This window comes from Canis lupus, chromosome X, assembly GCF_048164855.1.
Source record: "Canis lupus baileyi chromosome X, mCanLup2.hap1, whole genome shotgun sequence".
In the NCBI taxonomy this organism is placed as follows: domain Eukaryota; kingdom Metazoa; phylum Chordata; class Mammalia; order Carnivora; family Canidae; genus Canis; species Canis lupus.
Genome location: NC_132876.1, coordinates 82,747,100 through 82,774,263, shown reverse-complemented (window position 1 = coordinate 82,774,263; position 27,164 = coordinate 82,747,100). Strand labels below are relative to the sequence as shown.

Below are 27,164 nucleotides of genomic sequence, written 5' to 3'. Positions count from 1 at the left end.
TGCCTGTTCTATGTCAAGCACTGTTGGGAGAGCTTCAGTATGTCACTCATTTAAATCCTCACAGCAGACCTATAAAGCAGGTACTACTACCATCCCTCATTTTACCCATATTTTTATAGCTGAATAAACTAAGGTGTGAGGAGATGAAAGAATTTTCCTAAGTTCACACAGCTGCTAAGTAGTAGAACCAGGTTTTGAACCAGGAAGTCTGGCCTTCAGCACCTGCTTTTCTTAACCTCTGTGCTAACTTATCAGTACAGCACCATATATATATATATATATATATATATATATATATATATATATATATATGTTTAAAATGTATCTGATAACACTGGTTGCCCCTAGAAGGAAGGGAAAATTTCCACTTTATGTTCTTCTGTGCCTTTTGAATTTTTTAAAAGTATATTTATTTATCTGTTTGTTTAATTTCTACACCACACATGGGGCTCAAACTCACAACCCCGAGATCAAGAGTTGCATGTTCTTCTGACTGAGCCAGCCAGGAGCCCTATGTACCTTTAGAATCTTGAACCATATATTTAAAAAATATACCTATTTTTTTAAACATCCCCATACATACACACTCAACTTCACACAAATATGTAATGGATACTTCCCAGGTAGTGCCTTTTTGGCGAAAGAACTTGGGTTTTGGCATTCAATTGCTTGAATTTGAATCCTACCTTCAATATTTATTCCTGTATGACTTTGGACATGTAATAGAGTTTAACATGGTACCTATGGGGTTGTTGCACTTATTAAACAAGATAATCACTGTTATGCACTTCGCACAGGGCCAAATAAATGGTTCATTCTACTTCCTACACATCTCTGGAATCCACTAATTTCTCACCATCTCCATTGCCACCTCCCCTGGCTAAGGCAACCATGGTTCTTGCCAATTTTAGCATCTACAGTCTCTTCCCCCTCCCTTCTGTTTTCAGCACAGCCGTCAGAGCATCTGTTTAAAATTCAGTTAACTATGTCACTACCCTGCTCAAATCTCTCCCATGGCTCCCCACTGCTTTTAGGAGAACTCTCGGGGTTTAGAAACTGGCATTGAAGGGTCTGCATCATCTGGCCTCAGGTGGCTTCTCCCACCTCATCCCTTAGCAGTTTCCCTTCACTCTCTGTGTTCCGTCCATGACTTGCTATGCCCACAATGCACCACCCTAGCCACCAAAGGCCTTTGTTTCAAGGTCTAGTGCAATCCTATATTCTGAGTCCCAGTCTCCAATTCTGGCTTCCCTCAAATTTCAGTCCTGGCTGGATTGACACAAATTACAAAAATGAGCAATTTTTGCTCTGAAAGCTGAGGATGAAACCCTAGGTCAGAACCTCCCCAGAAGTGGCCCCCTCCAGGACCTTTCCCCGCACTACTTCCAATTCCTTTGGAGGGGAGCTGACCAGTACCTTGGACAAGTCTTGTGGCACGTTTAAGCCCGCTCAGTCTGGGGTGAGGGAAACCCAGGGCAGTGCCTGGCACAAAGTAAATGTCCAATAAACCTTTACTTAGTTAATGAGACCCCAGAGGGTGGACAATGACTACAGGCAGGGCAAGGAGCAGAAAGGGGAGCTCTGGGATCTGTGTGGGAGGATAGGGGGGTACTCTTAGGTGGTCTCAGGAAAATCAGGTGGGTCCTAAGTGGGTACCCATAGGCTGAGGGCCTCACCCTTTGCTGTCACCCATGTCTCCTGTCAGTGGACTTAGATTTTCTTTTTCTTAGGGTAATCCCAACTTAGCTTCCCAGAAATTCCTGATGATGTCAGAGAGGACCCTTCTGCCTGACATATTACATACCAGGCTAATTCCAACCTCTAGGCCTTTCTACTGGCAGTACTCTCTACTCTGAGTATTTTTATCCTTTCTATCCTGTCTGTCTGTCCTTCCTCAGTCTGAGCTGACTGACCCCTTGTGGAATCTCTGACTTTGCCTCACTCCTTATCCAAGCCCCCACACATTCTCTCTCCTCCTCCTTCCTCCATCTCTGTCCGGTCCCCTTTCCCTCCCCCACCACCTCCACTCTGTCTCCAGCTTTTTTTGGCTGCTGTCTCTTCCTCCTCCTCCTCCCTCCTTCACTGACGCTGAATAATCAGGCCTGGCTGTCCTGGTTTCTGGAAATATTCGTGTGTGGGCAGTGGCTCAGGGCTGAAGCAGGGAATGGATGGCTGGGGGCTACTGGGCAGCCCCAGGCCCCAGTGCAGACACCAAAATCCAGGACTGTGGTCCATGCCTGTCTTCCTCTGGGGAAGGGAGAGCAGGAGTTTTATTGAGCAGTGGAGGAGGGGTGGGAATTCAGAGGGCATGGACACAGGTCATTTCATCTCCCAGGTCCTCCTCATCAAAGCGAGAGAGGATAGATTCCTCATCACTATACAGTGAGCTGGTCCCCTGTGCCAACAGGTCACTGGCAGCACTGTCCATCTCGTCCAGTGTCAGGCGGCATGCATCTGCAATCTCCTGCTTGGCTAGGGCCACAAAGCGTGGGTCTCGGGCAAAGAGGCCTAAGCCCTCGGAGATGAGCACCTGGGGGCACAGATGGGATCAGAGTTGGCAGAGGGCACAGCATGGAATCAAAGCAGTGTGCACAGAGGAGTCAGTGTAGATAGATGATGCATCATCCATGAAAGTGCGCAGGGGAGTCACTGGGGACAGTGGTGCATATGTCATGCTGAGCAGAAGTTGCAGAGCAAAGGGATAGATAATTACAAGCACAACACAGAGCCAGGGTGGGGGGGCCCTTCCCCCTCCTTCCTGAGCTCCCACTTCCTTCCCATCTCCCCCATCCCTCTTGCCCGCATCCCTTCTGGACTCACAGCCTCCACCAGACTGTCAGCACTGCCCCTCTTGCCATGGCTGGAGTCTGAGTGGGTTCCGGGCACACGCAGACAGGTGAAGGTACGCAGCGGACCGCTGGACTTGCCGAGGTATCCCTCCCCTGCTGCGCCCTCCTCCACCAATAACAGTGGGGCATACAGGAGCCGACCCCGTTGAGGAGGGGTTGCCCAAGAACCCTGGACCAGAATAAACAGGGGGATAATGACTGCTGGGTGGGGTATTAGGATCTAGGACTCACCCCTGTGCCTACCTCTTACCACTGCCCACCCCAAACACAACCGGAGTCAAACTGAACACATATAAATCAGACTTGAGTTTACTTAAGAGCATAGAAGGCCTGGGTTTAAATCTGAGCTCTGCCACTGACTGGCTGTGTGATCCTGGCTAAGCCTCTCTGGGCCTCCGCTTCCTCCTCTGTAAACTGGGACTAGCCACAGTACCTGTCTCACCGGTGCCATGAGGATTTTGTGAATTCATACATGCCTCATTCTTCAGAAGACATGTGGTGTGTTTGATAAATTCAGCCTAGGCTTACTCCATCCCTCCAGACCTCCGCACCCCATTCCCCACCTCACCTGAGCCCTGCTGGGCCCTGAGTTGCGCCCACGATGATAGGTGCCTGGGATGGGTAAATCCTCACAACTGCCCTGGCGCCGCAGACACTGTATGGTGAAGGAAGGCTTCCGCTCTGGAGGTGGGGGGAGGCATGGAGCGGGGAGGGGGGCGGCAAAGAAAAATGTCAGTGCGACCCCAGCCCTCTGCTCTGCTGGCCCCTGTGGGGGGCCCCCAGGGTCCATGCCTGCTCTCACCTGCAGGCGTGGGGGGCAGTAGACGGCGGCGTGGTGCATTGTGCCCATCAGCACATCTCTGGGGTCTGTGGGGTGGCAAAAGGATGGGGCGTGGGGGAGTCCCTGCCTGCTCATCTAGGTAGGAGAGCCTGTGCAGGAGAGAGAGCTGGGGGTGAGCTCAGGCCTGGGCATGTGCAATGGGGTCCCATTATTCCTGTCCTCCTGCACATGGCTCATGAGGTCATCCTACCTGTTGTGGCCAGAGTCTTTGGTGGGAATTTCCTCTTCCTCCTCCTGATTCTCTTGCTCTTTGGTTCCCTTGTGCTGAGAACTTCCTTCTTCGGGGATGGTGAAAATGAAACCCCCAGAGCTTCTCCTGGGGAAAGTGAAGCAAATTAGACCAGATTCCCCCCAGTATGGGGTCCTGGGGTCCTAGTTCCTTTTTGTTCCATGCCTCATCTCCTACAGAAACTCTGTAGGTTTTTTTTTTTAATTGAGAAAACTTACATAACATAAAATTAACCTGTCATCATTTTATTTTCTTTATATTTTATTATCTATCTATCTATCTATCTATCTATCTATCTATCTATCTATCAGAGAGACTAAGCAAGCACACAAGCCCGGGGAGGAGCAGAGGGTGAGGGAGAGAGAGAATTCCAAGCAGACTCTGCGCTCAGTGCAGAGCCTGAGTTGGGGCTGTATCTCACAACCCCAAGATCATGATTTGAACCAAAATCAAGAGTTGGATGCTTAACTGACTGAGCCACCCAGCTGCCCAACTTGTCATCATTTTATTTTATTTTATTTTTTTAATTTTTAAAAAGATTTTATTTATTCATGAGAGACACACAGAGAGAGGGGCAGAGACACAGGCAGAGGGAGAAGCAGGCTCCACGCAGGGAGCCCGATGTGGGACTCGATCCCGGGACTCCAGGATCATGCCCAGGCTGAAGGCGGCGCTAAACCGCTGAACCACCCTGGCTGCCCCCACTTGTCATCATTTTAAAACAAATAGGAGACACCTGGGTGGCTCAGCAGTTGAGCGTCTGCCTTCGGCTCAGGTCATGATCCCGGGGTCCTGGGATCCAGTCCTACATCAGGCTCCCTGTAAGGAGCCTGCTTTTCCCTCTGCTTGTGTCTCTGCCTCACTCTCTGTATCTCTCATGAATAAATAAATTAAATATTTTTTAAAAGATGAATATGGGCTTTATTTTAATAGATGTTTCTCATAATAAGGACCCAACATTTAAAAAATCAAAGTTGGCTTGTTGAAGAGACACCTTCAACACAAAACTGAGGGTGTATTAGGGGAAGTGAGGAGGAGGCCGTAAAAGCTAGGTGTGACTTCATTGCATTCTTTCATTATCCCCGTGAGGTAAGTGCTGTCATCATTCCCCTTTTATAGGTGAGAAAATTGAGGACCATGGAAACTAAGTTACTAGCCCAAGATCACTTAGCAAATGGCAAGCCGGGATTTGAACTTAAACTCATTTTGTTCCATGTTATGTGCTTTTTGTATTAAACCTTTGCATTGCTGTTCTCATGAATCCCTTATTACCCTCTGTTCCCATATGAACCCTTGAATCCCTTCCATCCTTCCCAAATTTCCATTCAAAGGCCCTCTTGCCCCTCAGTTACCCCCATGTAGTGGCTAGTCCCTGCCTTCCCTTAGAATTTCCCACCAGACCCTTGACCATACCTGTGGCCATGGGATCCAGCCTGGGGTACACTGGACTGTCTGGAATTGGAAGCCCCCCCATCATCATCACTCGGGCCAAGGGAGAGTGAATCTGGAAGTCTGTCCCCAACAGGCAGAGACACAGAAATCACGGAGCTCCGGCGAGATGGGGGCTGGGAGCCCATCTGGGCCTGTGGAAGTCACAAGACTGAATGTTACCATTCATGTTCTATCTAAGTCACTTGGTCAGTGACACAAGTCACTTAGAGTTTATTTCCAGTGACCTCCTTAGGGGCTGAATCTGGATCTCACCCTCCAACAGTGGATGGTAAGTACCAAATAAACGTTTGCCTGTTGCAGGGGAGCTTCTCTGGGAGCCTCCTCCCCAGAGGCAGTGTCAAAGTTACTTAGGAATTAAGGGTATATTTTTACAATCAAATTCTGTAGGGGAGTGAAAACTTGTCCTCACTTTGTGTGTTTCCGGGTGTTTCTCATCTTCCTCCTCCTCTCCCTCCAGCCCCTCTTCCTCCTTCTCCTCCTCATCTGTGTCACAGGTGAGGGCCTGCCTGATCTCAGGACCCAAGTCGTGTAGGCTCCTCAGACCAGCCTGTGGAGGTAGAAAAATAGGAAAGCAAGGCATCTCAGTGTCTAAACTCCCCCGTTAAAGAGCCTGTTTCCCATGCAGGAGTGTGGGGTGGGGTAAGGGGTTCCTCAGCCACCCCTGACCCTCTGTGAGTCCTGGGGTCTCTGTTTCTTCATCTGTGACATGGGTTCCATGAGATCAAGAGGGCAGTCAGCCTCAGCCACAGTGCTCCCATATACCCCCACCCACCCAGGCCCCTCTCTGAAGACCTGAAGGGCAGAGGAGGTACTGGAGGGGGCCTCGCTCCCTAATAGCCCCTTTTCTTTCCTCCGCCGGAATTTGCGGAAATAGTCCTGGATCAGAAATGTGGCGTAGAATTTGCCCACGGTGACCTCTTCCTCTGGGGGCAAGAAGGAAGAGGCAAGGTCACACAGGGGTCCTCTGTCCCCCCTACCCACAGCATAGACTCCTCTTCGTCCCCTCCCCCATCCAGTGCTTTTTTTTTTTTTAAAGATTTATTTATTTATTTGAGAGAGAGCACATGAGATAGAGAGCACTGTGAGTACTGAGCAGCGGGGAGCAGCAGAGGGAGAGGGAGAAGCAGGCTCTCCGCTGAGCAGGGAGCCCAATGCAGGGCTTGATCCCAGGACCCTGGGATCACCACCCGAGTTGAAGGCAGGTACTTAACCCACTAAGCCACCCAGGCACCCCGTCCAGTGCTGGTTTTTGTGATGGTGAGCAATCATTTGACATTTGGGTGGGTTCAAGTAATTGGGGTGGAGCCATCTCACCGTCAGCAGGGGGGATGACCTCATCTAGTAGCTTCTGCTTCATCCGCTTCCAGATCTTTTTGATGACAATCCGCAGCTCCTGATTGGCTTGTTCCAGGTTCCCTGCATCAGGAGAGGATGTGGGGCATGAGCCAATAAGAGGAACCCTTTCCAGCTCCTTCCCTGTTGGGGAGGGGCTTCAGGAGCTTCTACTGCAGTTACACACCACCCCCATTGAACAGGTGGGAAAACAGGCCTGGAGAAGCCAGTCACTCATTTTGAGGTTCAGAGACAGGAGCTGGGCCCACACTCAATGAGACTAATCCCCAAACTCTCCTCAGGGGCCCTCCCGCTCCTGCCCCTTCCCCATCCCTCCCATGCACCTTCTGTCTTGATCTTCAAGGATGTCCGAACCAGGGCAAAGAGTGTGGCATTGAATGTCACTGTCCCATCTGAGTTGAGGGGCATGTTCATCGCCACAAGTCTCTACACACACCAGAGACATGGAGCCCCCCTTGAGCAAATGCCAGGGATGAAAGCATTGGATGCCCAGGGACAGAAACCTTTGAGGATAAAACCAAACATACCCTCCCCACCCAAGGCAGGGTCCCTGCCCACCCCTGCCATGTGGTGGTGGACAGCCCTCTCACAGGTGGGGGTGTGTGTGGTGGTGGACAGCCCTCTCACAGGTGGGGGTGTGTGTGCTTGGGGGGAGGAGGTGCACAGACCTTGCAGGCTACTCGGTGTGGGCAGAGCTTCCCAAATCCCAAGGGGGGCTGGATGCGTCTCAGCAGGGCCACCACATCCAGGTGCTTGATGCGGCCCCTGGGGCAGATGGGGGCAGGTGGGAGGCACCGCTGGATTGGAGACATCTCCTCTAGCCCTTTCTGAAGACTCTACCAGCTCAGCACTACCTCCCCCTCACCATCAATACCTCAGAGCCTGCCAGGGAAGAATCCGAGGGCAGTGGGGAAGGAAGATAGAGGACAGAGGCAGTGGGAAAACTGGGGCATCTATTGCCTAGGTAATGGAAGACACAGGTCAGAAGTTCTGGGGGCTGGGCTACTGGGTGGAGCAGTGCACTGTCCCCTGCAATCCCCTGTGGTTACAGGCCATACTTGGCTCCAGGGTCATATTCAGACCAGATCCTCTTGAATTCATCGAGGTGATGGGGGCCCAGGATGGACCAATCTCTGGTTAGATAGTCAAAGTTATCCATGATGACAGCCACAAAGAGATTTATGATCTGTGGGCCAGTGAACAGTGGGGATTAGGTAAAGGGCAGAGCTAGGTATGGGGGGGTTGGTGGGAGGCTGAGGTAAATTTATGGTTACTGGATCACGAGCCCCTGGTTGATCTCATCAGACCAGCCCTTTTACCTGATCTGAAGGTTTGGGCTCCCCACCTTGTCCCCAGACCCCTCAGGGCCAGCCCCCATGGCAGTTGTGGTGGTTGTGGAAAAACGGTCCTCACCAGGAAGGCACAGAGCATGAAGAAGCTGATAAAATAGGCGATGGCAAAATTGCTGCCACAGGTAAACTCCTCGCCAGGGCTGACGTCAGATTCAGGGTCACACCGACTCCCGGGAAGGCTGGCGAGCATTATCTCTTGCCACGCCTCACCGGTGGCACACCTAGGGGTCACATGGGGGGGGCCATCCTGGAGGGGAAGCTATGAAGTCATGGTAAGTGGCACTGTGGGGGCTGGAGGGATGAGGCGATGACCCACTTCTTGCCAGGGGTTGCATCTGGCACAGATAGATTCCATAAAGTATTTCAATATTTTTGAAGCTGGTGTGGTGATTATGATGACAGTCATGTTCATCAGGTATCCCCATTTTGGTCCCCATTTTACTGGTGGGTCACTAGGGGCTAACAAGAGGATCCATCTTACAGCTAGAAAAAGGATGGCTGAGCGTAGATTATTATACAAGACTCTTCAGATCACAGCCATAAAAGGTCTCAGGTAAAAATGGAGTCCCATGCTGTCCTGTTATTTCTACAGCTCAGGCAGTCTGGGGGCCAACAGGGTGTGTGGGCACTCAATGGCATGTTGGGGACCAAGATGGCAGTGGAAGGAGGGTAGATGTCACCTGAACAAAAGTAGCACAGCCTGTGGAAAGGTCTGGAAGTTGTTGTTTCGGTTGATCTGTGTGCCATCCTGAAGAGCCACCTTGCCAAACATCTGTGGGTACACAGGGCATGTGTCAGAGGAGTGAGCCCATGCCCCCACAGGTTGTCATTCATTTCACAACTTCTAATACTCAATAGATCCTCACAACCCTGACATGCAGGCACTGCTGATCCCATTTCACAGATGTGTGGACTGATTCAGTGTCATCCAGCTTGTCTTTCAACCCACCACCCCCACTGTAGATGAATTCCTACCCAACACCCCTCAGCAGAGGAGTGCCTGGGGGATGCTCCCTAGGGTCCCCACTTGCCTGCATTCCAATGACTGCATAAATGAAGAATATCATTGCGATGAGAAGAGCCACATAGGGCAAGGCCTATGGGGGTGGAGAGGAGGATAGATATTTAGGTCCAGGCAGAGCACTGTAAGCCCCAGAATGCACTGCTCCCTCAAGAGTGGGCCTGCAGAGAGATGTGGCCCATCCCCAAAGTGCTCACAACTACCAGTGTCTCACAAATGTGGACATGGTATTAAATACAATAGAATAAGGTCAGTAAGGCCAAGGCCTGTTGGGAATTGGGAGCCTAGAAAAACAGAGAAAACCAGAAGAGGTAAATTTCAGACGGTAATGATACACAGGGAGATGTAGTGCTGGGGGTGGTAGAAGGACAGGTTGAGAGGCGTGAGATGGGGGTGGGGGTGGTCAAAGGGATGGGGGTGTACCTGGAAGGACTTGATGAATGTCCAGAGCAATGTGCGGATTCCTTCACCTTTACTGAGAAGCTTGACTAGTCGCATGACTCGGAAGAGGCGAAAGAAAGTGATGGAAATGCGGGAACTGTCCTCAGAGCTCTGAGGTTGGGGGTGTGGTAGGTATGATCAGTCTACATTTGCCACAGCCACCTCCTTATCTCATGCTTTGGACCTCCCAGCCCCCAAATCCCTCAGAACTCAGGCCCCAGGATGGTCAGGGAACATTTCTAGGGACTCTCAGGAAGAAAGGAAGGGAGGGTGGGTATGGAAAGGAGAGAGTTCCTGTTGTAAGGTGGGGACTATTGGGGACTACCTCGCCAAGGTGGCCACCATTCTGAAGGGAGGTATGGCCAAGACAGAGGTGGCAGAGAAGATGATAAGATCACAGGCCCAAATGAACAGGAGAATTGATGTAGCAGATATAGGGAATAATGGATGGTAGAGTAATTATTCAAGGGATGATGGAGAAGGTTATGAGGCAGTGGATCAAGGTTGGCAATGAGGGTGGAAGGGAAATGAAATGGTACAGGAAATGATGGAGGAGAGCCAATGGAGCCAATGGAGGAAATGATGGAGCCAGTGGTTTCATGGAGATGATGAAGATTAGAGAACCGATGGAGGACCCAATGGAGAAGTCAGTGATGGAGATATGGAACCAGCAGCATTGTCAGTTGAGGTGACAGAGCCATGTAGTACCCAATGGAAGAGATGATGGAGCCAGTGGTACAGTCAGTGGTGATGACAGCCGTGGAAGACCCAGTGTCGGAGACAATGGAGTCATTGGAGGAAATGGAGCCAATGAAGTAGAAGAGACGATGGAGCCAAAGTAGTTGGTGGAGATGATGGAGCCAATGAAGGGTGATGTAGAGGAAATGAAGGAGGAATGGAGGAAATAATAGAAATAACAGGAGAGTCATTTTAGGAGATGAAAGAGCCAGAGGATAGGTTACAAATGGAATAAGGGAGCTGGTGGAGGGGGACTTTGGCTAAACCTGACAGGGACTCAGGAGATACAGAGCTAGGATGAGGAGCACTGAGTCTTCAAGAATAGGGTGGAGGTAAGCGAGAGGCACCTCTTCATGTGAAAGAAAGCCCTGGGGTTGAGGTGGGGAAAGGCTGGGTTAGTGGAGAGGCCAGTCCTTACGTTGACTTCAGTGACGGCAATGTCCACTACGCTGCCCACTACAATAAGAGCATCAAACGTGTTCCAGGCATCGGTAAAGTAATGCTGTAGGCAGGAAAAAAGTAGAGCCTTGTCCTCTCAGAGCTAGCAAGCTAGTATACGAGGCCAGTAGTGGTAGGCGACATTGTGGAGGCAGGGCCTGGCTTGGACCACATGATGGGCCTGCATCTGAATCCCTGTCACTCCCTGGTCTCATGAGTCCTTGGTTGCTGCCCCTACCCGCCCCCCCCCAACCTGGAGCTCTGCAATGAACTCCACCCCAAGGAATTCACCCACGGCAGGTTGAATCTAGGGCTAGGGAGGCACCTTGGGTTTGAAGGCGATGATTTTGAGCACCATCTCAATAGTGAAGAGGCCAGTGAAGACCATGTTGAGGATGTCCATGGCATAATTAAAGGGAGCAGTCTGTTCATAGTGCTGGGGGAGAAAGCCAGGGATGAGGACAGAGCCTGAGGCAGAGACCTTGCCACCCACAACCAAATATTTTCTGGCTTGGACAGAGGTGAGATGTGGTAGCACTATGCCTTGGCCAAACCCCTCACATTGTATCCCAATATGGATCTTGGGAAGCCCAGCTTGTGATTTCCTAGCTTTCCTTGCAGCTGCTTCTGACGAATGAGACAGAAACAGAAGTCTGCTGCTGGCTGGACAGCTTCCATGAAAACTATTTTTGCTTTCCAATAAAAGGTTCAAATGAGGAAAGCCCCCTGGTGCAACCTTCCCTCCTTTTTCCTGCCTTGGATTTGGTTTTGATGTCTGGAGCTGCGGCAGTCATCTTGTGATCACGAAGCAACCACCATAAGCATGAAAGCCAACTTGTTAAGAATGGTGGAGGAGAAAGAGCCTGGATACCTGATGAACAATGGTCAAACAGCCTACCTCTAAACTTCTTGTTATGTGAGGTAGCTACCGTATTTTGTTGACTCCAATATGCACATCTTTTCACATTTATGATCACTGAAAATGGAGTGTATTTCACAATCAATGGCAACTTACAATGCCCATCAGCCATTTCCCCACATTCTTATATCTCTTAAGTCAGGATACAACTTCCAATTATTGGCCTTAGGTTTGAAGAAATGTGGCAAATATTTTTATAGCTTAAGTCTCTGTCAGTTGGGGGTTTTGTTACTTGCAGCTGAAAGCATTCCTAATGGTTCCAAGGTATTGTGTGGACAAAATAGGATCAGGTGACTGGCAGGGGTCAGGAAGGGGAGCTCAGACCTGCATTGCTAGAGCAACGGTGTTGAGCAGGATGAGCAGGAACATGAGGTACTCGAAGGCAGCAGAGTTCACAGTGGCCCACACACGATATTGATGTGGGTTCTTGGGGATGTAGCGGCGGAGTGGCTGGGCCTTGAGGGCATATTCCACACACTGGCGCTGCATATGGGTGCAGGGCATGAGTGAGCCATGGGATCTCAAGGCAAGGAGGTGGGGAGGGGTTGGAGGCCATGGGTGAGGGGTCAGAGGTCACCTGGTTCTTGTCCAGCTCACAGTTTTGGTATTCCTGCTCGCCCTGGGCACGGAAGGTGATGATGACAAAGCCCACAAAGATATTCATCATGAAGAATGCAATGATGATGATGTAGACAATGAAGAACACTGAGATCTCCACATGGTAATTATAGATAGGGCCCTTGTCCTCTGCATTTGCATCGATGGCCTTGTACAGTAGACTGGGGAACCAGTGGGGGTAGGTGAGGAGATATCCCAGTCTCCTGAGACCTGACCCCAGAAACCTTATAACAGACACTCCAGAATCCCCTATTTGGCACCCCAAAGGCCCTAAATCCCCTGACCTAAACACCTGGAACCTCCATGCATACTCCAAGTGACCCCCACCTGTCCTCCAAGATCCCCAAATCCCCTTCTTCAGCCACCTAGAGATCCCCATGTAGCTCCCCAGAACTCCCCCACAAGCCAAGCCCCCAAATATTTCTAAATCCTGTCCCATCAATTTGAATTCCTTGCTCCTCTTCCCCAAAGATCTTCAGTTAGTACCCCAAAGACTTGTACAGCTCCTAAGAACTGAATCTCCAGCTCCAGCTCCTCTGAGACCTCCTCCAGTGCCCCTCCACCAGACCTCTACCTGGTCCCCCCTAAATTCTACCCATTCCTCTCTAGACTTCCACCTAGATCCTCAGAGGCCTCTAGCCAATTCCTGGAGATATCCCCTACCCAGTCCCCAAAGCGCCCCCAGCCAACTTCTGGAGGACCCCCACCCACTCCTCTGATATGCCTACCAGTCCCCAAAAACCTTATCCAGTCTCATGAGACCTTTATCACATTCCAAGATACCTTCCCACCCGTCCCCAAGGAGATCCCAGTCTAGAGACTCCTGCCCTATCCCCTGTCCATCCCCGGGGCCCTGCTCCTCACGCAGGCCAGCCTTCGAAGGTAGAGACAGTGAACAAGGCCATCATGGCTGAGAGGACATTGTCAAAGTTGAAATCGCTGTTGACCCAGAGCCGCTCCCGGACCAGGGGTCGTGATACATCTCCATCAGGGTAGACCAGGAAGGAGCCCCTGTGGATGTTGCAGACAGGCTGGATGGGTGAGGAGGGATGAGGAGCTGGGGAGCTGGGGAAATGGGACTGGGGTCTCTAGCATGGATGCAGCAGGGCATAGTGGTGAGGATGGATAGCCTGGGTTCAAACCCTGGCCCCCTGCCCTATTTACTGGCTGGGTGACCTTGGGCATTTAACCTCTCTGTGCTTTAGTTTTCCTCATCTATGAAATAAAGATATTAACAGAACATATTTCCCGGGGTACCGGGATCGAGTCCTACATCAGGCTTCTTGCAGGGAGCCTGCTTCTCCCTCTGCCTATGTTTCTGTCTCTCTCTCTCTGTGTGTATCTCATGAATAAATACACAAAATCTTAAAAAAAAAAAGATGGAAGCCTGGGACTAGGTGGCAGTGGCTGTGGGTGGGTGGGGGGTGTTTAGGGATTTCCGAAGGGTTTGAAGTAGAATGTGGGTAACTCTGGAGAATGTGGAGAGGGGTTTTGGGGAGGTATTGGGGGATCTCTTAGGGCTTAGTGAGATCTGAGGACTCTGTAGCTCTTGGGAAAGTTCTGGGGGTTTTATCATGGGGCCTTGGGGGAATTCATGGGGGTTTGGGGTCCTCAATAAAAACTGAAGGAGTCTCTGTAGTTTTTAGGAGGAATGTCTAAGGGTTCTAGGGGCCTTAGTGAAATCTAGGGGCCCCTTTGGCCTTTGGGAGGGGTCCCAAGATCCAAGAAGGGCAGGGTTTTAGGCACTCACTTGCATTCTTGTGGGGTGTGTTTGGCTTCATCAGTGCAACTGTAGAATTTCCCCTGTAGGGAGGATATTTGTCAGGCAGATCTCCCCCTTACTCTCCACCTTGACCCATACCCGGACATCCCTCCGGTGTTTCCTCTCACCTTGAAGAGCTGCACGCCAATGCAGGCAAACATGAATTGCAGGAGTGTGGTCACAATCATGATATTCCCAATGGTCCGGATAGCCACAAACACACATTGCACAACATGCTGCAAGCACCCACAAATATGGCTAAAGAAACTGCATGCCACAGCAGCCATGGGGTAGGGGTTCTGGGTGTAGATGGGGCTCAGGGACTTGGGCTGGGGACATCTGGTTATGGATCAGGGATGGGTGGTCAAAGATACAGGCCCAGGGCCATGTGGGCACCAACCAGGAATAAGTGTTTACCAAGAAGGGATATGTGGTCATATTTCAGGAACTTGAATCAGAGAAATGTGGCCTTTGATAAGGAATTTATAGTCACTTGGATGGAACATAGGTCAGGCCATACAATCGGTGGTCAGGGATGTGTGGTTACATGTTGGGTCCAGGCTCTGTGGTCATGCATCCACGCAAATCCAGTCTTATTGGAGGTCCTGGCCCTAGGAGTGGGGCAGGGGCATGGGTCCTGTGGGTTTGGGTGGGGTTGGGTTACCTTGAGTCCCTTGGCTCTGTTGATGGCTCGGAGAGGCCTCAGGACTCGGAGTACCCTCAGAATTTTCACCACTGAGATGGCGCTGGAGCTGGGGAAGGGTCAGTACTCAGGTTCTGGCCCAGGCTTGGCCTCTGTCCTGGGAGGAATAGAGTGAGGAGGAGGTGGGGAGAGTCACTCACTGGATGCCAAAGGAGATGAGGGATACGCTGACCACCAGCAGATCCAATAGATTGAACCAGCTACGGCAGAAGGATCCTCGATGCAGGAAGGCCCCAAATACTGTCATCTGGGGGAGGGGTAGAAGGACATCAGGCTAGACTCTAGGTGTGCTCATAGAGAGGGGAGGAGGGTATGGAAACAGGAAAGGTGGGCTGTGGGGATGGGGGCAGAGTGGGTTGGGGCAACTGGGGGTATGGCTGGGAGGCCTATTTGTTACCTTTAGTAGAATCTCCACAGTGAAAATAGAGGTGAAAGCATAATCAAAATACCCCAGAATCTGGGGGGGGGTGAGAAATAGGGGAAGCCATTGAGTCATAGCTGAGGGGACACCTTGGGGGTGTGTGTGTATATGTGTGTGTGTATGTGTGTGTGTGCTCACACCTCTCTGTAAGTTTTGCTGTCCCCCTCTCCTTCCCTCCCTCTCTTTCCTCCTCCCTCTCCTCCTGCCTCTGGGAGTGTCCCCCTAGTCCCCTGCCAAAGGCTCACATGGTTGCGGAAGGAGTGGGCTCGGATGGGGTCCTCAGCGGCCAAGGACACACTGCTGAGGATGATGAATACCAGAATAAGATTGGTGAAGATATGATGGTGGATGAGGGTGTGGCAGGCCTTCCTCAGCCTGGGGAGTGGGGAGTGGGCTGCGGTCAGAACCCAGGACCAGGGAGTTGAGTGGGAGAGCCCAAGGGATACAGCTCAGCCTCTGTTGCATCAGGCCATGCCCGCTGCCAGAGCTTTGGCTGCTCCCTGGCCCTCCACCTGCCCCAGCCCATCCTGCACCCACTCCCAGCACTCACGGGTTGGTTTGGCTGAGACAGAAGAAGGCGCTGCCCTCAGGGATGGGTACCACCTTCTCCTTGGGTACAACTTCCTGCAGGAGTTCCACATGCCCTGCACCCCCTTCCTCCTCTTCCTCCCCCTCCTCCTCTTCCTCTTCTTCCTCCATGCCTGGCATCAGAAGAAGATCAAAAGACAGACAATTCATTGGAAAACGTATGTACAGCACCTAGAACAGTGCTTGTCACATGGAAAATTCTTCCCATCTCCCTGCTAGAATGTCAGCTCCTCGGAGAAGGGATTTTAGTCTGTTTGGTTCACTGTTGTGTCTCTGGCACTTAGAACAGTGCCTGGGACACCGCAGAAGCTCAGGAAATGTCTGCCGAGTGAACACCACCATCCTCGCAGTCCACTATACACTATTTTACAATAAAGGCTCTGAGAAGTTCTGCAGTAAAACAAAAGTCACTTCTTTTCTTTAAATCTCAACATCCCAAATGTTGCTGGCCACACACCAAGCCCCTTACTTTCAAGATGATTTCAGAAAAGGCTTCTCAAGAGAGGAGGATTTCAGGGGTCAAGAGCTCTGCCTGGGTGCCATCTCTAAGGTCCAACACCTTCTCCACCCGGCCCTGCCACTTGCCTGCTCCTTCATTCTTTCTGCCCTCCTCTTCCTCATTCTCCCCACCAGCCACCTGGGGACAAAAATATGGGGGTCACCGATGGTAGGGGAGACACTATAGGATGGACCCAGGGGAGGCAAGGAAGGAGCGCAGTAATGGAGGAATGCACAGGCAGAGTATGGGGGTTAAACACACACACACATACAGACAGGTATGGGTGGTAACGCGAGGTGTAGACAGTGATCAGGCTTCTAACTCACCAACACTCCATTTTCTTGTGGGAGAGCCCCCTCGGTGCTCTTCTCCCTGTTCGAGGAAAGGGGAGTGATTGCTAAGGATCATAGCAGATAGGCGAGGCTGAGGGGGGTCAATGCAGTCAGAACAGACCTTTCTGAGGTCCCATGGAAACTCCCTGCTTCTGCCCTCATCCTCACAATCTGTTCTTTTCACAGCAGCCAAAAGGATCCTGTTAAATCTTAAGTCTGGCACATTCTTCGTCTGCTCACACCTCTCCCATGACTCCTACTCACTCAGAGCAAAAACCAAAGTCCTCACCATAGCCCAGAACGCCCCCAATATGGCCTCACTGTTCCCCCATTTGAGCTCACCTCCTACCACTCTCTTCCTTGCTTACCCCACTCCAGACTCACTGGTTTCCTTGGTATTTTTTTGGATGCACTGAATGTGCACCTCAGGACCTTTGCACTTGCTCTCCCCTTGTCTTGAGCACTCTTCTTCCAGATATTTTCTTTTTTTTTTAAAAAAGAGATTTTATTTATTTATTCATGAGAGACATACACAGAGAGAGAGGCAGAGGGAGAAGCAGGCTCCATGCAGGAAGCCTGACATGGGACTGGATCCGGGTCTCCAGGATCACGCCCTGGACTGAAAGCGGCACTAAACTGCTGAGCCACCCAGGCTGCCTCCTCCAGATATTTTCATGGCTCACTCTCTCACTTCATTTGGGTGTCTGCTCAACTGTCACCTCTGAATAATGGCCTTCCTTGACTGCCCTAACCAAAGTAGCAACTCTCATTTCTCTCTATTCTTTTATTCCATTTTCTATTATCAATTATTAACATATATTTAAATTAAATTATGTTATACATTCATTTGTTTATATTTTGCTTGCCTCCCTCAACTAGAATGCTATCTTCATGAGGGCAAGGGCTCTGTTTACCTTGACCATTGTTGTCTCCTCTGTGTCTAGAACATGGCCTGGCACAAAATAGGTGATCAAGGAATGCACATTGAATGAATGAGGACCGACAGAATGGATCTAGGGATATGGGTTGCCAGGGTGACCAAGGCATCTCTGGTGGGGTGGGGTGTATGTGTGGGCACCAAGTCAGGGATCCCAGAGAGAGACTGTCTTGGGGGCAGGGCCAGACGTACTTGCCCTTGTCCTTGGGAGTGCCTGTATCTCCACTGGCCAGGTTATCCACAGCTATGGCGAGAAACACGTTCAAAAGGATGTCTGGAGCTGAGCTCAGGGTGCAAAGAATGGAGAAGCAGCCTGCCTGTGGACTGCCCACATCCCCTTATCCACCCCTCCATTCTACCACCACCCAGCCCCCCAAAGCTCCAAGGATACAGTTGCCACAGATGAAGAGGATGATAAAATAGACACACACCAGCATTCCTGGGAAGAAGGGGCCACCATAGGCCATGATGCCATCATACATGACCACGTTCCAATCCTCACCTGTCAGGATCTGGGGTGGGAGTTCACCGTGAAGCTCTTTGGACCCTCCCACCCTACGGTTCCTCCTCCCTGCCTGGCCCACCTATCCCATGGCCTCCAGACTCCACCTGAAAGACAGTGAGGAGGGCCTGAGGGAAGGTATCAAAGGTGCTCCGCTTGGTGTGGGTCTGGTCAAAGTTGAACTTGCCCCCAAACAGCTGCATGCCAAGCAGGGAGAAGATGATGATGAAGAGGAAGAGGAGAAGCAGCAACGATGCGATGGATTTCATTGAATTGAGCAGGGATGCCACTAAATTGCTCAGAGATGCCCAGTGCCTGCAGCAGAGATGGAGGAGGCAGGGTTGACATGTCCAGTGGTGGGTGAGGCAGGAGCCAGGGCAGGACTCCAGCTTGCAATGCACTGGGCGTGGGCTGGGTTAAAATGAACTTTGGAGTTGGGTTGAGGCAAAAATGCGATGTGAGGGGAAGGTTGAGTTTGGAGTTAGGATTGGAATTAAAGGTGTAATGAGAGATGAAGTCAGGATAGAGGGTATATGGAAGTTATGAAGCTATAATTGGGTTTCAGGTTGGGAGTATTTGGAGTTAGATACCTGAGTTGGGGACAAGGTTGTTGTTGAGAGTTGGGATAGAAGAGGGGGTAGGGATGAGATTGGGTCTGAGTCTGGGGTTGCAGCTGGAGATAGGCTGCTGGTTAGGAGTTAGGGACATGGGATTGTGGTTAGTGATGGAGATGGGCTGCAAGTTAGGGATGAGATTGGAGATGGGGTTGACTTTGGGATTTGGTGTTGGGGCTGTAGATGAGCTTGCATATGATGAGTGGCTAGGGGTTTGGGGTTAGAGACGGTGTAATGTTTGGGGATGAGTATGGAGGTGAATTCAGAGATGCGGCTGGGAATACTGTTTGAGCTGGAGTTGAGTTTGAGGAAGGGGATGGAAATAGAGTAGACACCCTCCACAATGGCTTTTAATCACTAGGCAGGGGGCGCCTGGGTGGCTCAGAGTTTGGCTCAGGTTGTGATTTCAGGGTCAGAAGATCGAGCCCCAAGTCAGATTCTGGGCTGGGCATGGAGCCTGCTTAAGATTTTCTCTCTTTCCCTCTCCCTCTGCCCCCCTTACCCCCACTCGTACTCTCTCTCTCTTTCTCCCTCTAAGAACATAATCTCCATGAGGTGGGAATTTGTGTCTGTTTGATTCCTGCTGTTTCTCCAGGGCCTGGAGAAACAGCAGGAATCAAAGGGTGCCTGGCACACAGTAGGCACTCAGTGGATATTTGCCAAATGAATAGTGATACAGATAGTCACTGGAGCTGGGGAGAGGGATGCTAGTGCTGTGCTTGGGGCCCAATCCTCCCTCACCCCACGCACCTAGTGACCTTAAAGATCCTGAGGAGGCGCACACATCGGAGCACTGAGATGCCCAGGGGCTGCATGGCGCCCACCTCCACCAGGGTGGTCTCCAGGATGCCCCCACAGACCACGAAGCAGTCAAAGCGGTTGAAGAAGGAAGAAACATAGACAGAAGGACCCAGACCGTACAACTTGAGGAGCATCTCCACCGTGAACAGACAGAGCAACACCTTGTTGGCATACTCTGTGAGAAGAGGGGCAGAGGTGACTGAACTGGCCAATTTCCTTGGTGAGGTGTAAGGAGGTAGGGGCCATGGGGCAATCTGGGGTAGCTGGCATTAGGCCAGACGCAGCTGGTGGTAAGGCTACGGTTAGGGGTTGGGGTGAGTTTGTAGGTCAGAGTGGGTGAGGTTTTGAGGGGCTTGGAACCAGGGTGAGGGGCAGAATCAGGGTGGGGGCCTCAGTCAGTCTCTATGAGTCCAGGAAAACACCCCTTCACAGGTAGTGTTAGAATTTGGGGTTTAGTTGGGACTGAGGCTGGTTTGAGGCTTGGGGTCAGAAGTGTGTTCAGTATTCAGGTTGGGGTTGAGATTAAAACGAATAATAGTAAGAGCTAACACTTATAAAAGGTTAGCTTTATGTGGACCAAGCCATGTCTGAAGCACTTTTCACCTGAACTAATTCAATCCTTCCAAATACCCCCAAGAAGTGGGTATGATTACTAGCCCCATTTTGGAGACAGGAAACTGAGACATGGAAGGGTTTAACCTGTCCAGACAGCGTGGAGTTAAGATTCCTGACTCTGGGGCCACCTGCCTGGGTTTGCCACTTGCTAGCCGAGTCTTGGGATTAATCATTTAATTCTTCAGTTCCTTGGTGCTCAGTACTCTGTGCCTTAGTACTTGATTCACATAAGATTTTTGGTCAAGAGTAACTGAGTTAGTACATGTAAAGTGCTGACAACAGAGCTTGATGCACAGAGCAAATGCTACATCATTGGAAGCCACAGGGTGGGATGGGACAGGCTAAGGTTTCTGCATTTGTTAGGGCAGGAAAGCAATGTCCAGGGGGTCTGAGGAACTTTAGAGATCCTGGATTTGGGCTTCTGGGGTGGAGGGAATTGGGGGCTGGGGAAGAGGCCTGGCAGTCGGGGCGGGGGGACAGCGCACCCTGGATCTGGGTAAGCCACATGGGTTGGCCATGGTGCTCTGAGGCTATGGTCAGTGTGTTGAGGAAGACGAGCAGCAGCACGGCCCAGTAGCAAGCGGTGGACTTCACAGCCCGCCGGCAGCGTGCCCGGAGTCCTCGGTTGACTCGGCGGAGGCGGCGGCTGGAGGGGGAAAGGGGAGTTCACTGGCTGAAATCACCCACCTAAGCCATGGTGGGGGGCTCAGGTAGGGTAGCCCAGGGGTCATGGGGGCCTTGGAGGTGGGGCTCACAAAGTCATGGGGTCCCAGAGTCCCATAACTTTCTCAACTCACCAGACCCTGGTTTTCATGATCTTGTTTCTGGAAAAGAGGAGGATGAAAGGTAGGGGTCATAAGGGACGAAAGGGCACAATCAGTGGCTGGGGTTGGCGGTCAAGGGCTGGGGTCAAGGTTAGAAAGTAAAATAAGGAGTCGGGTCAGGGTCTGGACTGGGTTCTGGGCTGGTTAGGGGCCAAGGGCTGGCGTTGCTCACAGGCAGCGTGTACAACTGGCCAGAGCCCCCTCCTCCTCTTCCTCATCGCCTGGCATCTCTGCCATCGAACCGGTGTCACTGGCTGGGAGGCTGGCTGTGGGCAGGATGCGAAAAGAGGTCAGTATGTGAAGACCCCAGAGTTCTAGCCTTGGCTTTCTCCTCTGTCTACCCATCCTACCCCCCTCCTCAACCTGGATGGGCCCCCACCATGGCTGCTGGTGGAGTGTGTGGAGCGGGTGGAGTGACTGAACCAGCGCAGATGTCCACGTCTCCTGGTGGTCAGATCTGCCAGCTGTGGCCCTGGGGACAGGGAGGACATCTGAGGAGCATGGCCTGAGGCTGGGTTAGGGCCACGTGGGGGGAATGTGGTGGGGGCGGGGGCTGCTATTTGGAGTCCTTGTTTTGGGCACACTCTGGGAAGGGTACTTGAGTCTGGGTCTGGTCCTGTGTCCTAGGCTGGAACTGGGGGGACTGGGTGTCCAGGCATTGCCGGTGGGGGTGGGGTCTCAGGAGGGTAGCCCACATCTGAGGCAGCAGGGAGCAGGGAATGGGCCAGACTGGGGTTGCCTACGGTGGCCGGCCCGGCCCTCTTCAGCCATAGAACCAAAGTTGCCATCGGTTGAGGGGTCTTCGAGGTCCAGCTCCTCTGCCTGCGTGATCCAGTCCAGGTAGCCCCGTAGGTCCTCCTCCAACTGCTGCTTCTCCCGCAGCTTCTGGAAATCCCCTCGTGCTTTGGCCTTCTCCCTCTCCTTGGAGAACTCCCTGGAGGAGGAAGATGGAGAACCACCCTGGCTCCCTTGCCTTTACCATTCCAGCCCCACTGGGCTCCTTGCCGTTCTCTGAATATGTCCAGCACATGCTAGCTTTGCACAGCTGGTTCCCCTTGCTTGGAACACTCCACACAGCCCGTGCTCTCATCTCTTTCACATTTCTACTCAGATAACACCTTCTCGAGTAGGGCTGTCCTGATTGTCCCTATTTATAATTGCAAGAGTTGCCCATTTCTATCTTCAGCCTTGCTTTTTTTCCCCCACAGCACGTATTCCACATAAAATACCACATATGTGGGGCGCCTGGGTGGCTCAGCGGTTGAGCATCTGCCTTTGGCTCAGGGCATGATCCCGGGGTCCTGGGATCAAGTTCCAGTTCGAGCTCCCTGCAGGGAGCCTGCTTCTCCCTCTGCCTAGGTCTCTGCCTCTCTCTCTGCATCTCTCATGAATAAATGTTAAAAATCTTTAAAAATCTATACACACTACATATGTGAAACGCCCAGCTGGCTCAGTCAGTAGAGCATGTAACTCTTAATCTCAGGGCTGTGAGTTCAAGTCCCACATTCGGCATGGAGCCCACTTAAAATAAGGAAAAATTAAAAAACCCACTACATACGTGTGTGTGGGTGCATGTATCCACAACCTGTTGTGTATATTGCTATTATCTGTCTCTCCCCATCAGAACATAATATCCAAGAAGACAGAGATTTTTGTCTTTTATTTCATTCCTAGAATGGTGCCTTGCACACAGTAGATGCTCAATGTCGACTGACCAAATGAAGGGGCACTTCAGATGGGTGCTGAAAGGTGCCTAGGGGTTTGCTAGGAACAACAACAAAAATGAGACAGGGGCTGAAGGGCGGTATGGGGGGAGGTGTCTAGGCTCCTCACCCACTCAGGACACCAAGCACAAGGTTGAGGACGAAGAAGGACCCGAAGATGACGAGACTCACGAAATATACCCAGGGCAGCTCATACCCCATGGCGTCCTGCATCTAGGGAGAGAGGGAACATGCGTTTCTCAGGATATGCAGACACTCGCCTGAGCTTAGGAGGCAAGGCAGGGGCAGTCTCGCACCATGTGCGGTCGTCCACCTCACCCAGTAGAGCACGTCGGTCCAGCCTTCCATGGTGACGCACTGGAAGACCGTGAGCATGGCGAAGAAGAAGTTGTCGAAGTTGGTGATGCCTCCGTTGGGCCCTGCCCAGCGCCCCCGGCACTCGGTCTGGTTCAGCGTGCACGCTCGCCCTGAGCCCGAAGACGCACAGGGCGACGGGTCCTCCTCGGCTTCCAGGTCTGCGGGAAGACTGGAGCTCCGGTTCGGGTTCCGAAGCTCGCCCACCCACAGCCACCGCTACACTGGAGCCCCGCCCATCTGGTAAGTTCAACTCAGGGTTGAGATTTTTCTAAATCAAGGGCGGGGTAGGGCCTTGGCCTGTCCGGGGAGTCTTGCGATGGGGCGGAGCTATTGGCAAAGGGGCGGCCGTAGTTCGGGATTGAGGGCAGAATCTTGAATAAAGGGGTAGCACTCGTTATTCTGGGGGTGGGGCCTGAGCCTGGGGGTGGAGTCTTGTGGATTTGAGTGGGTTTTTATGAGAACAAGGTGGGGGCCTAGGAACCGGTGGAGGTGGTGGGGGTCGGGGGCGTCCTGGCTCTGGAGGGGTGGGATGGCTGACCAGATCCCAGGAAGTAACATGTCTTGTGCATGCGTCCAAGGAACAGCTCGAGTCCGATGATGGCATAGATGATGATGACGAAGAGCACGAGCAGTGCAATGTGCAGTAGCGGCACCAGCGCCTTCATGATGGAATTGAGCACTATGTGCAGGCCTGTAGGGACAGAGAGGGAGGTGGGCCTATCCCACCCCTCTCCTGTGCCCTTCCCCCACCTCCAACCTCCCAGGGCGTGCCACTCACTTGGCACCCCAGATACCAGCCTCAGTGGCCGCAGCACCCGAAACGCCCTCAACGCCTTCACATCGAAGCCCCCCGGCTTCCCCCCGGTATGCGGGGTGTCCCCCGGCCGACCAGGGCCCTGCTCAAGTAGCACGCTGAACAGCCTGATGGGGTAGCACGGGATGAGAAGGCCGAGGTCAACTCTTGCGACCTCCCTCCACCCCTCCCTTCTCAGAAAAGCACAAGTCCCTGTAACTGGAAATGCGAATATATTTAAAACATGTTAACAATCCTGATTCTGGCTGCCAAATGGGACCCGGAGGAAGTGGACATTTCCCCCGCACCCCGAACTCAGCGGGCCTGGGGTAGGAAGTTGCACCAAGGTGGGGCTGTCCCCTGTAGACGCGCACCCGACCACAACGATGATGAAGTCAAGTAGGTTCCAGCCGTTGCGGATGTAGGCGCTGGGATGGAGCACCAGCCCATAGGCCACGATCTTGAGCACGGTTTCCACAGTGAAAATCACCAGGAATACATACTCCACTTGCTCCTGAGGGCGGAGCCAGGGGTGGGGCGGAAGAGTAGGGGGTTAGTTGGGGATGGGGCTTGAGGGGAGCTGGGGAAGGGAAGCATAGTCGGGGATCTAGGGTGAGGCTCCATGGGAGAGGGTCTTGTGGGTCAGCGAGGAGCGGGGATGGGGGGAGCTTAAAGGGTTGTGGTGTGGTTCTATTGGGGCTGTATCTGGCTGGGGGCAGCAGGGGTGGAGGGCGAGCCTCACCAGGTTGTGGTTAGCAGTGTTGGAGTCATCCTCTGGGAAGGGGATGTAGACCCCCAGGGCTACACAGTTGGCAAAGATGGTCAGCAGGATGAGGATGTCAAAGGGCCTCAAGTGGACAGTCAAGGACCCAGGCAGATAGGCATCAGGATCTCCGCATTCCCTTGGTGCTCTCCCCACCCAGTGCTGATGGTTGACCCAAGGCAACCAGCCTCGGCATTCCCAACCCCTGCCCCGACCAAGGCTTTGACTTTGAACCCCTTAGAAACCTTAGCTATCCCCAACTCTAGCCTTGATTTCTTCCTTAACTCCTGACACTCCTCCTTTCCCCAGTGACCTTCACCTTTCTCAACTCACCCTCTAATCCAGTTCTTGACTCTTGGTCCCTAGTGACCTCAGCCTTCCTCCATTCCAGCCCTGACCCAATCCTTGACTCTTGGTGCCCTGGTGACCCTCACCCCTGAGCCCTGCCCCCCTGGCCTTCCAGGATGCTTCCACTCCACAATGCTGATGCAGGACCGCCGCAGCGGGTTGGCCAGAGTGAGGCAGAAGAGCGCCCGGGGTGACCGTTGGGCACTGGCCACTGCCACCGTCTTGTGCTTATTGTGCTGAGTTCTTCGCTTAGGGGTCTCTGGGCCCACGGCCCCGCTGATTTCTTCACCCCCTGATGCTGGAGGCCCAGGACACAGCCCCCATTCAGGCCCAGGGCCTGTCCCATTGACTGGGCTGGGCTCTGGGGTGGTGTCTGTGTGGAGAAACCAAGTCAGGGAGGGATGGGGTATTGGGGCAATCATGATTGCCTCCTTCCTGATCCCATTCCTGTGTCTGGGGGAAGGAGAGAAGAGTATGTAAAATTAGGGAGAGTCGGGGGTGCCCGAGTTAAGAATTGAGGGTAAGACTTGGTGTTGTAATTGATTGGGGGGTAGAGTTTTTGGAGAAGGGAGGGTGAGATTACATGTCCAAGTAAAAGAGGCTTTGCTGTTAGACTTGGTAAGGAGTTTAAATTGGCACTGAGTGGGATGAAGTTTATAGCTGGAGGCAAATTTAGGGTTAAATTAGAGTGGTGGACTTCTGGATTGGATTTCAATACAGGTAGGAGTGGAGTGTGTGAGTTGGGATTAGAATTAGGATCAAGGTTAGGGTTAAAGTTAAGTTTCGATGGGCCCTGAATTTGGCCCTGGGGTTTTCAGCTAAGGCCATTCCTAATTCCTGTGGCTTTGTTCCAGCCTCTGAGGGGCAGTAGGTCGGCTTGCTTAAGATCCCCAGGGTTAGAGGAAACAAGCTGTCTGAATTTTTATTTCTGTCTGAATTTAAATCCTGACTCAACCACTTGGTAGCTGTGTATAGCCTTGGGAAAATTATGTAACCTCTCTGAGTCTCAATTTCTTTATCTGTGAAATGGAATCATAAGAGTACCTATGTTTAGAGTTGTGAGGATTGTGAGTTCAGTATTCAGAATAATGTCTGGCACAGAGTATTATTCCCATTTTTCAGGTGAGGAAATTGATGCCAAAAGGGAGGTTAAGTGATTTGATGAAGTAGCTGAATTGGGATTCAAACCTATGTAGTCTCTGACTCCAAGCCTTCATGACTTACTACCACCATCAAATGTGTTCATTCTCTCTCTCTCTCTCTCTCTCTCTCCCTTAAAAATTTATCTGTGCTCTTTCTGGGAAGTCAGAGACCTACTTATAACAGTATTGATATCTAGATGTTGGGATTGAGGTTAGGTGAATTTAGAGCTCATAGTAAGAGCTGTATCTACATTGGGCTTTAGACTCTAACGGGGGTTTGCCTTCTGGTTGGTAAGGTTTGTGTTAGGATTAAGCTTGGGGCTGACTTTGGAATTGGGCTTGGGGTGGGCACTAGGATGGAGGTTGGGGCCAGGATTAGGGTTGAGATTCAGTTGGGAACTAAAGCTGTGGATGGGGCTGGGAGGCCATAGGGGCAGGGTCTGGGTAGGCTGAGCATCAGGGTTCAGGTGGCAGTAAGGCTATATTTGGTGCTGGCTGGGATGGAAACAAGGCGATATGGTTCTGGTCCCCGGTGACTCTCCAGGGGTGGGGTCCCGTTGGGCAGTAGATGGGTCAGAGGGACAGAGGGTAGAGCAGAGCCTAGGCTTGCTCCAAGGGTCTGCAAGGGTGGAAAGCTACTCTCACCTTTCCCGCCATCAGATGCCGACATCCTCCTTTCGAGGTTGAAGAGCCATCTGCACATAGCCCCCCTCTCTTCCCCCAGCTTTAGAGAGATTAAGGTCACAGGGAGGGGCCATAGCAGGGTTGGATGGGACAGTGAGTAGGGGCAAAGATGGGACATTTATGGGCTAGATCCTGGCAACAGAAAAGGCACTGATTTTTTAAAAATATTTTTATAAAATATATACCAGTACCAGTCAGTCAGAAATTAAAATAAGGTGATCCCTGGGTGGCTCAATGGTTTAGCACCTGCCTTCAGCCCAGGGTGTGATCCTGGGGTCCTGGGATTGAGTCCCACGTCGAGCTCCCTGCATGGAGCGTGCTTCTCCTTCTGCCTGTGTCTCTGCCTCTCTCTCTGTCTCTCATGAAAAATAAATAAAAATCTTTTTATTTTTTAAAAATATTTTATTTATTCATAAGAGACACACAGAGAGAAGCAGGCTCCCCGCAGGAGCCTGATGTGGGACTCAATCCCAGATCCCAGGATCAGGACCTGAGCCAAAGGCA

At 51.8% G+C, this 27,164-nt stretch overlaps 1 protein-coding gene across 3 annotated transcripts; it reads right to left on the bottom strand.

Moving 5' to 3' along the window:
• Positions 1 to 332: 332 nt before the first annotated feature.
• CACNA1F (calcium voltage-gated channel subunit alpha1 F) lies at positions 333 to 26,646 on the bottom strand. Of its 3 annotated transcripts, none has more exons than XM_072816609.1 (48): positions 26,585 to 26,646; positions 24,955 to 24,972; positions 24,466 to 24,571; positions 24,098 to 24,237; positions 23,709 to 23,851; positions 23,469 to 23,621; positions 22,892 to 23,088; positions 22,683 to 22,786; positions 21,593 to 21,783; positions 21,229 to 21,321; positions 21,022 to 21,115; positions 20,823 to 20,849; positions 20,511 to 20,671; positions 19,360 to 19,585; positions 18,103 to 18,310; positions 17,885 to 18,005; positions 17,686 to 17,767; positions 16,551 to 16,596; positions 16,311 to 16,362; positions 15,688 to 15,838; positions 15,383 to 15,512; positions 15,114 to 15,173; positions 14,857 to 14,963; positions 14,678 to 14,765; positions 14,142 to 14,249; positions 14,002 to 14,054; positions 13,116 to 13,262; positions 12,211 to 12,412; positions 11,958 to 12,116; positions 11,040 to 11,150; positions 10,695 to 10,778; positions 9,864 to 9,884; positions 9,521 to 9,649; positions 9,108 to 9,173; positions 8,757 to 8,848; positions 8,138 to 8,297; positions 7,783 to 7,910; positions 7,393 to 7,489; positions 7,048 to 7,150; positions 6,686 to 6,787; positions 6,164 to 6,294; positions 5,781 to 5,918; positions 5,333 to 5,502; positions 3,881 to 4,006; positions 3,652 to 3,779; positions 3,418 to 3,530; positions 2,821 to 3,018; positions 333 to 2,530 (listed from the first exon to the last, which is right to left on the bottom strand). In XM_072816609.1, exons 1-48 carry the CDS (start codon positions 26,644 to 26,646, stop codon positions 2,300 to 2,302), a joined length of 5,757 nt encoding a protein of 1,918 aa, XP_072672710.1. In that variant the 3' UTR covers positions 333 to 2,299. The 3 variants fall into 3 exon arrangements, with proteins under 3 accessions (XP_072672710.1, XP_072672708.1, XP_072672709.1); XM_072816607.1 differs by having other exon boundaries at positions 24,955 to 25,207; positions 26,622 to 26,646; XM_072816608.1 differs by having other exon boundaries at positions 21,626 to 21,783; positions 24,955 to 25,207; positions 26,622 to 26,646.
• Positions 26,647 to 27,164: the final 518 nt, after the last annotated feature.

What these genes read in the sequence shown, in the direction of transcription:
- CACNA1F (XM_072816607.1), bottom strand. Translation starts at nt 26,646, where the DNA reads ATGTCGGCATCTGATGGCGGGAAAG. An exon ending in AGGATCTTTAAGGTCACTAG is followed by an intron (nt 18,311 to 19,359) that starts GTGCGTGGGGTG and finishes TCTCTGCTGCAG; the next exon opens with GCACTGGGCATCTCTGAGCA. An exon ending in ATGGTGGCCACCTTGGCGAG is followed by an intron (nt 9,650 to 9,863) that starts GTAGTCCCCAAT and finishes CCCCAACCTCAG; the next exon opens with AGCTCTGAGGACAGTTCCCG.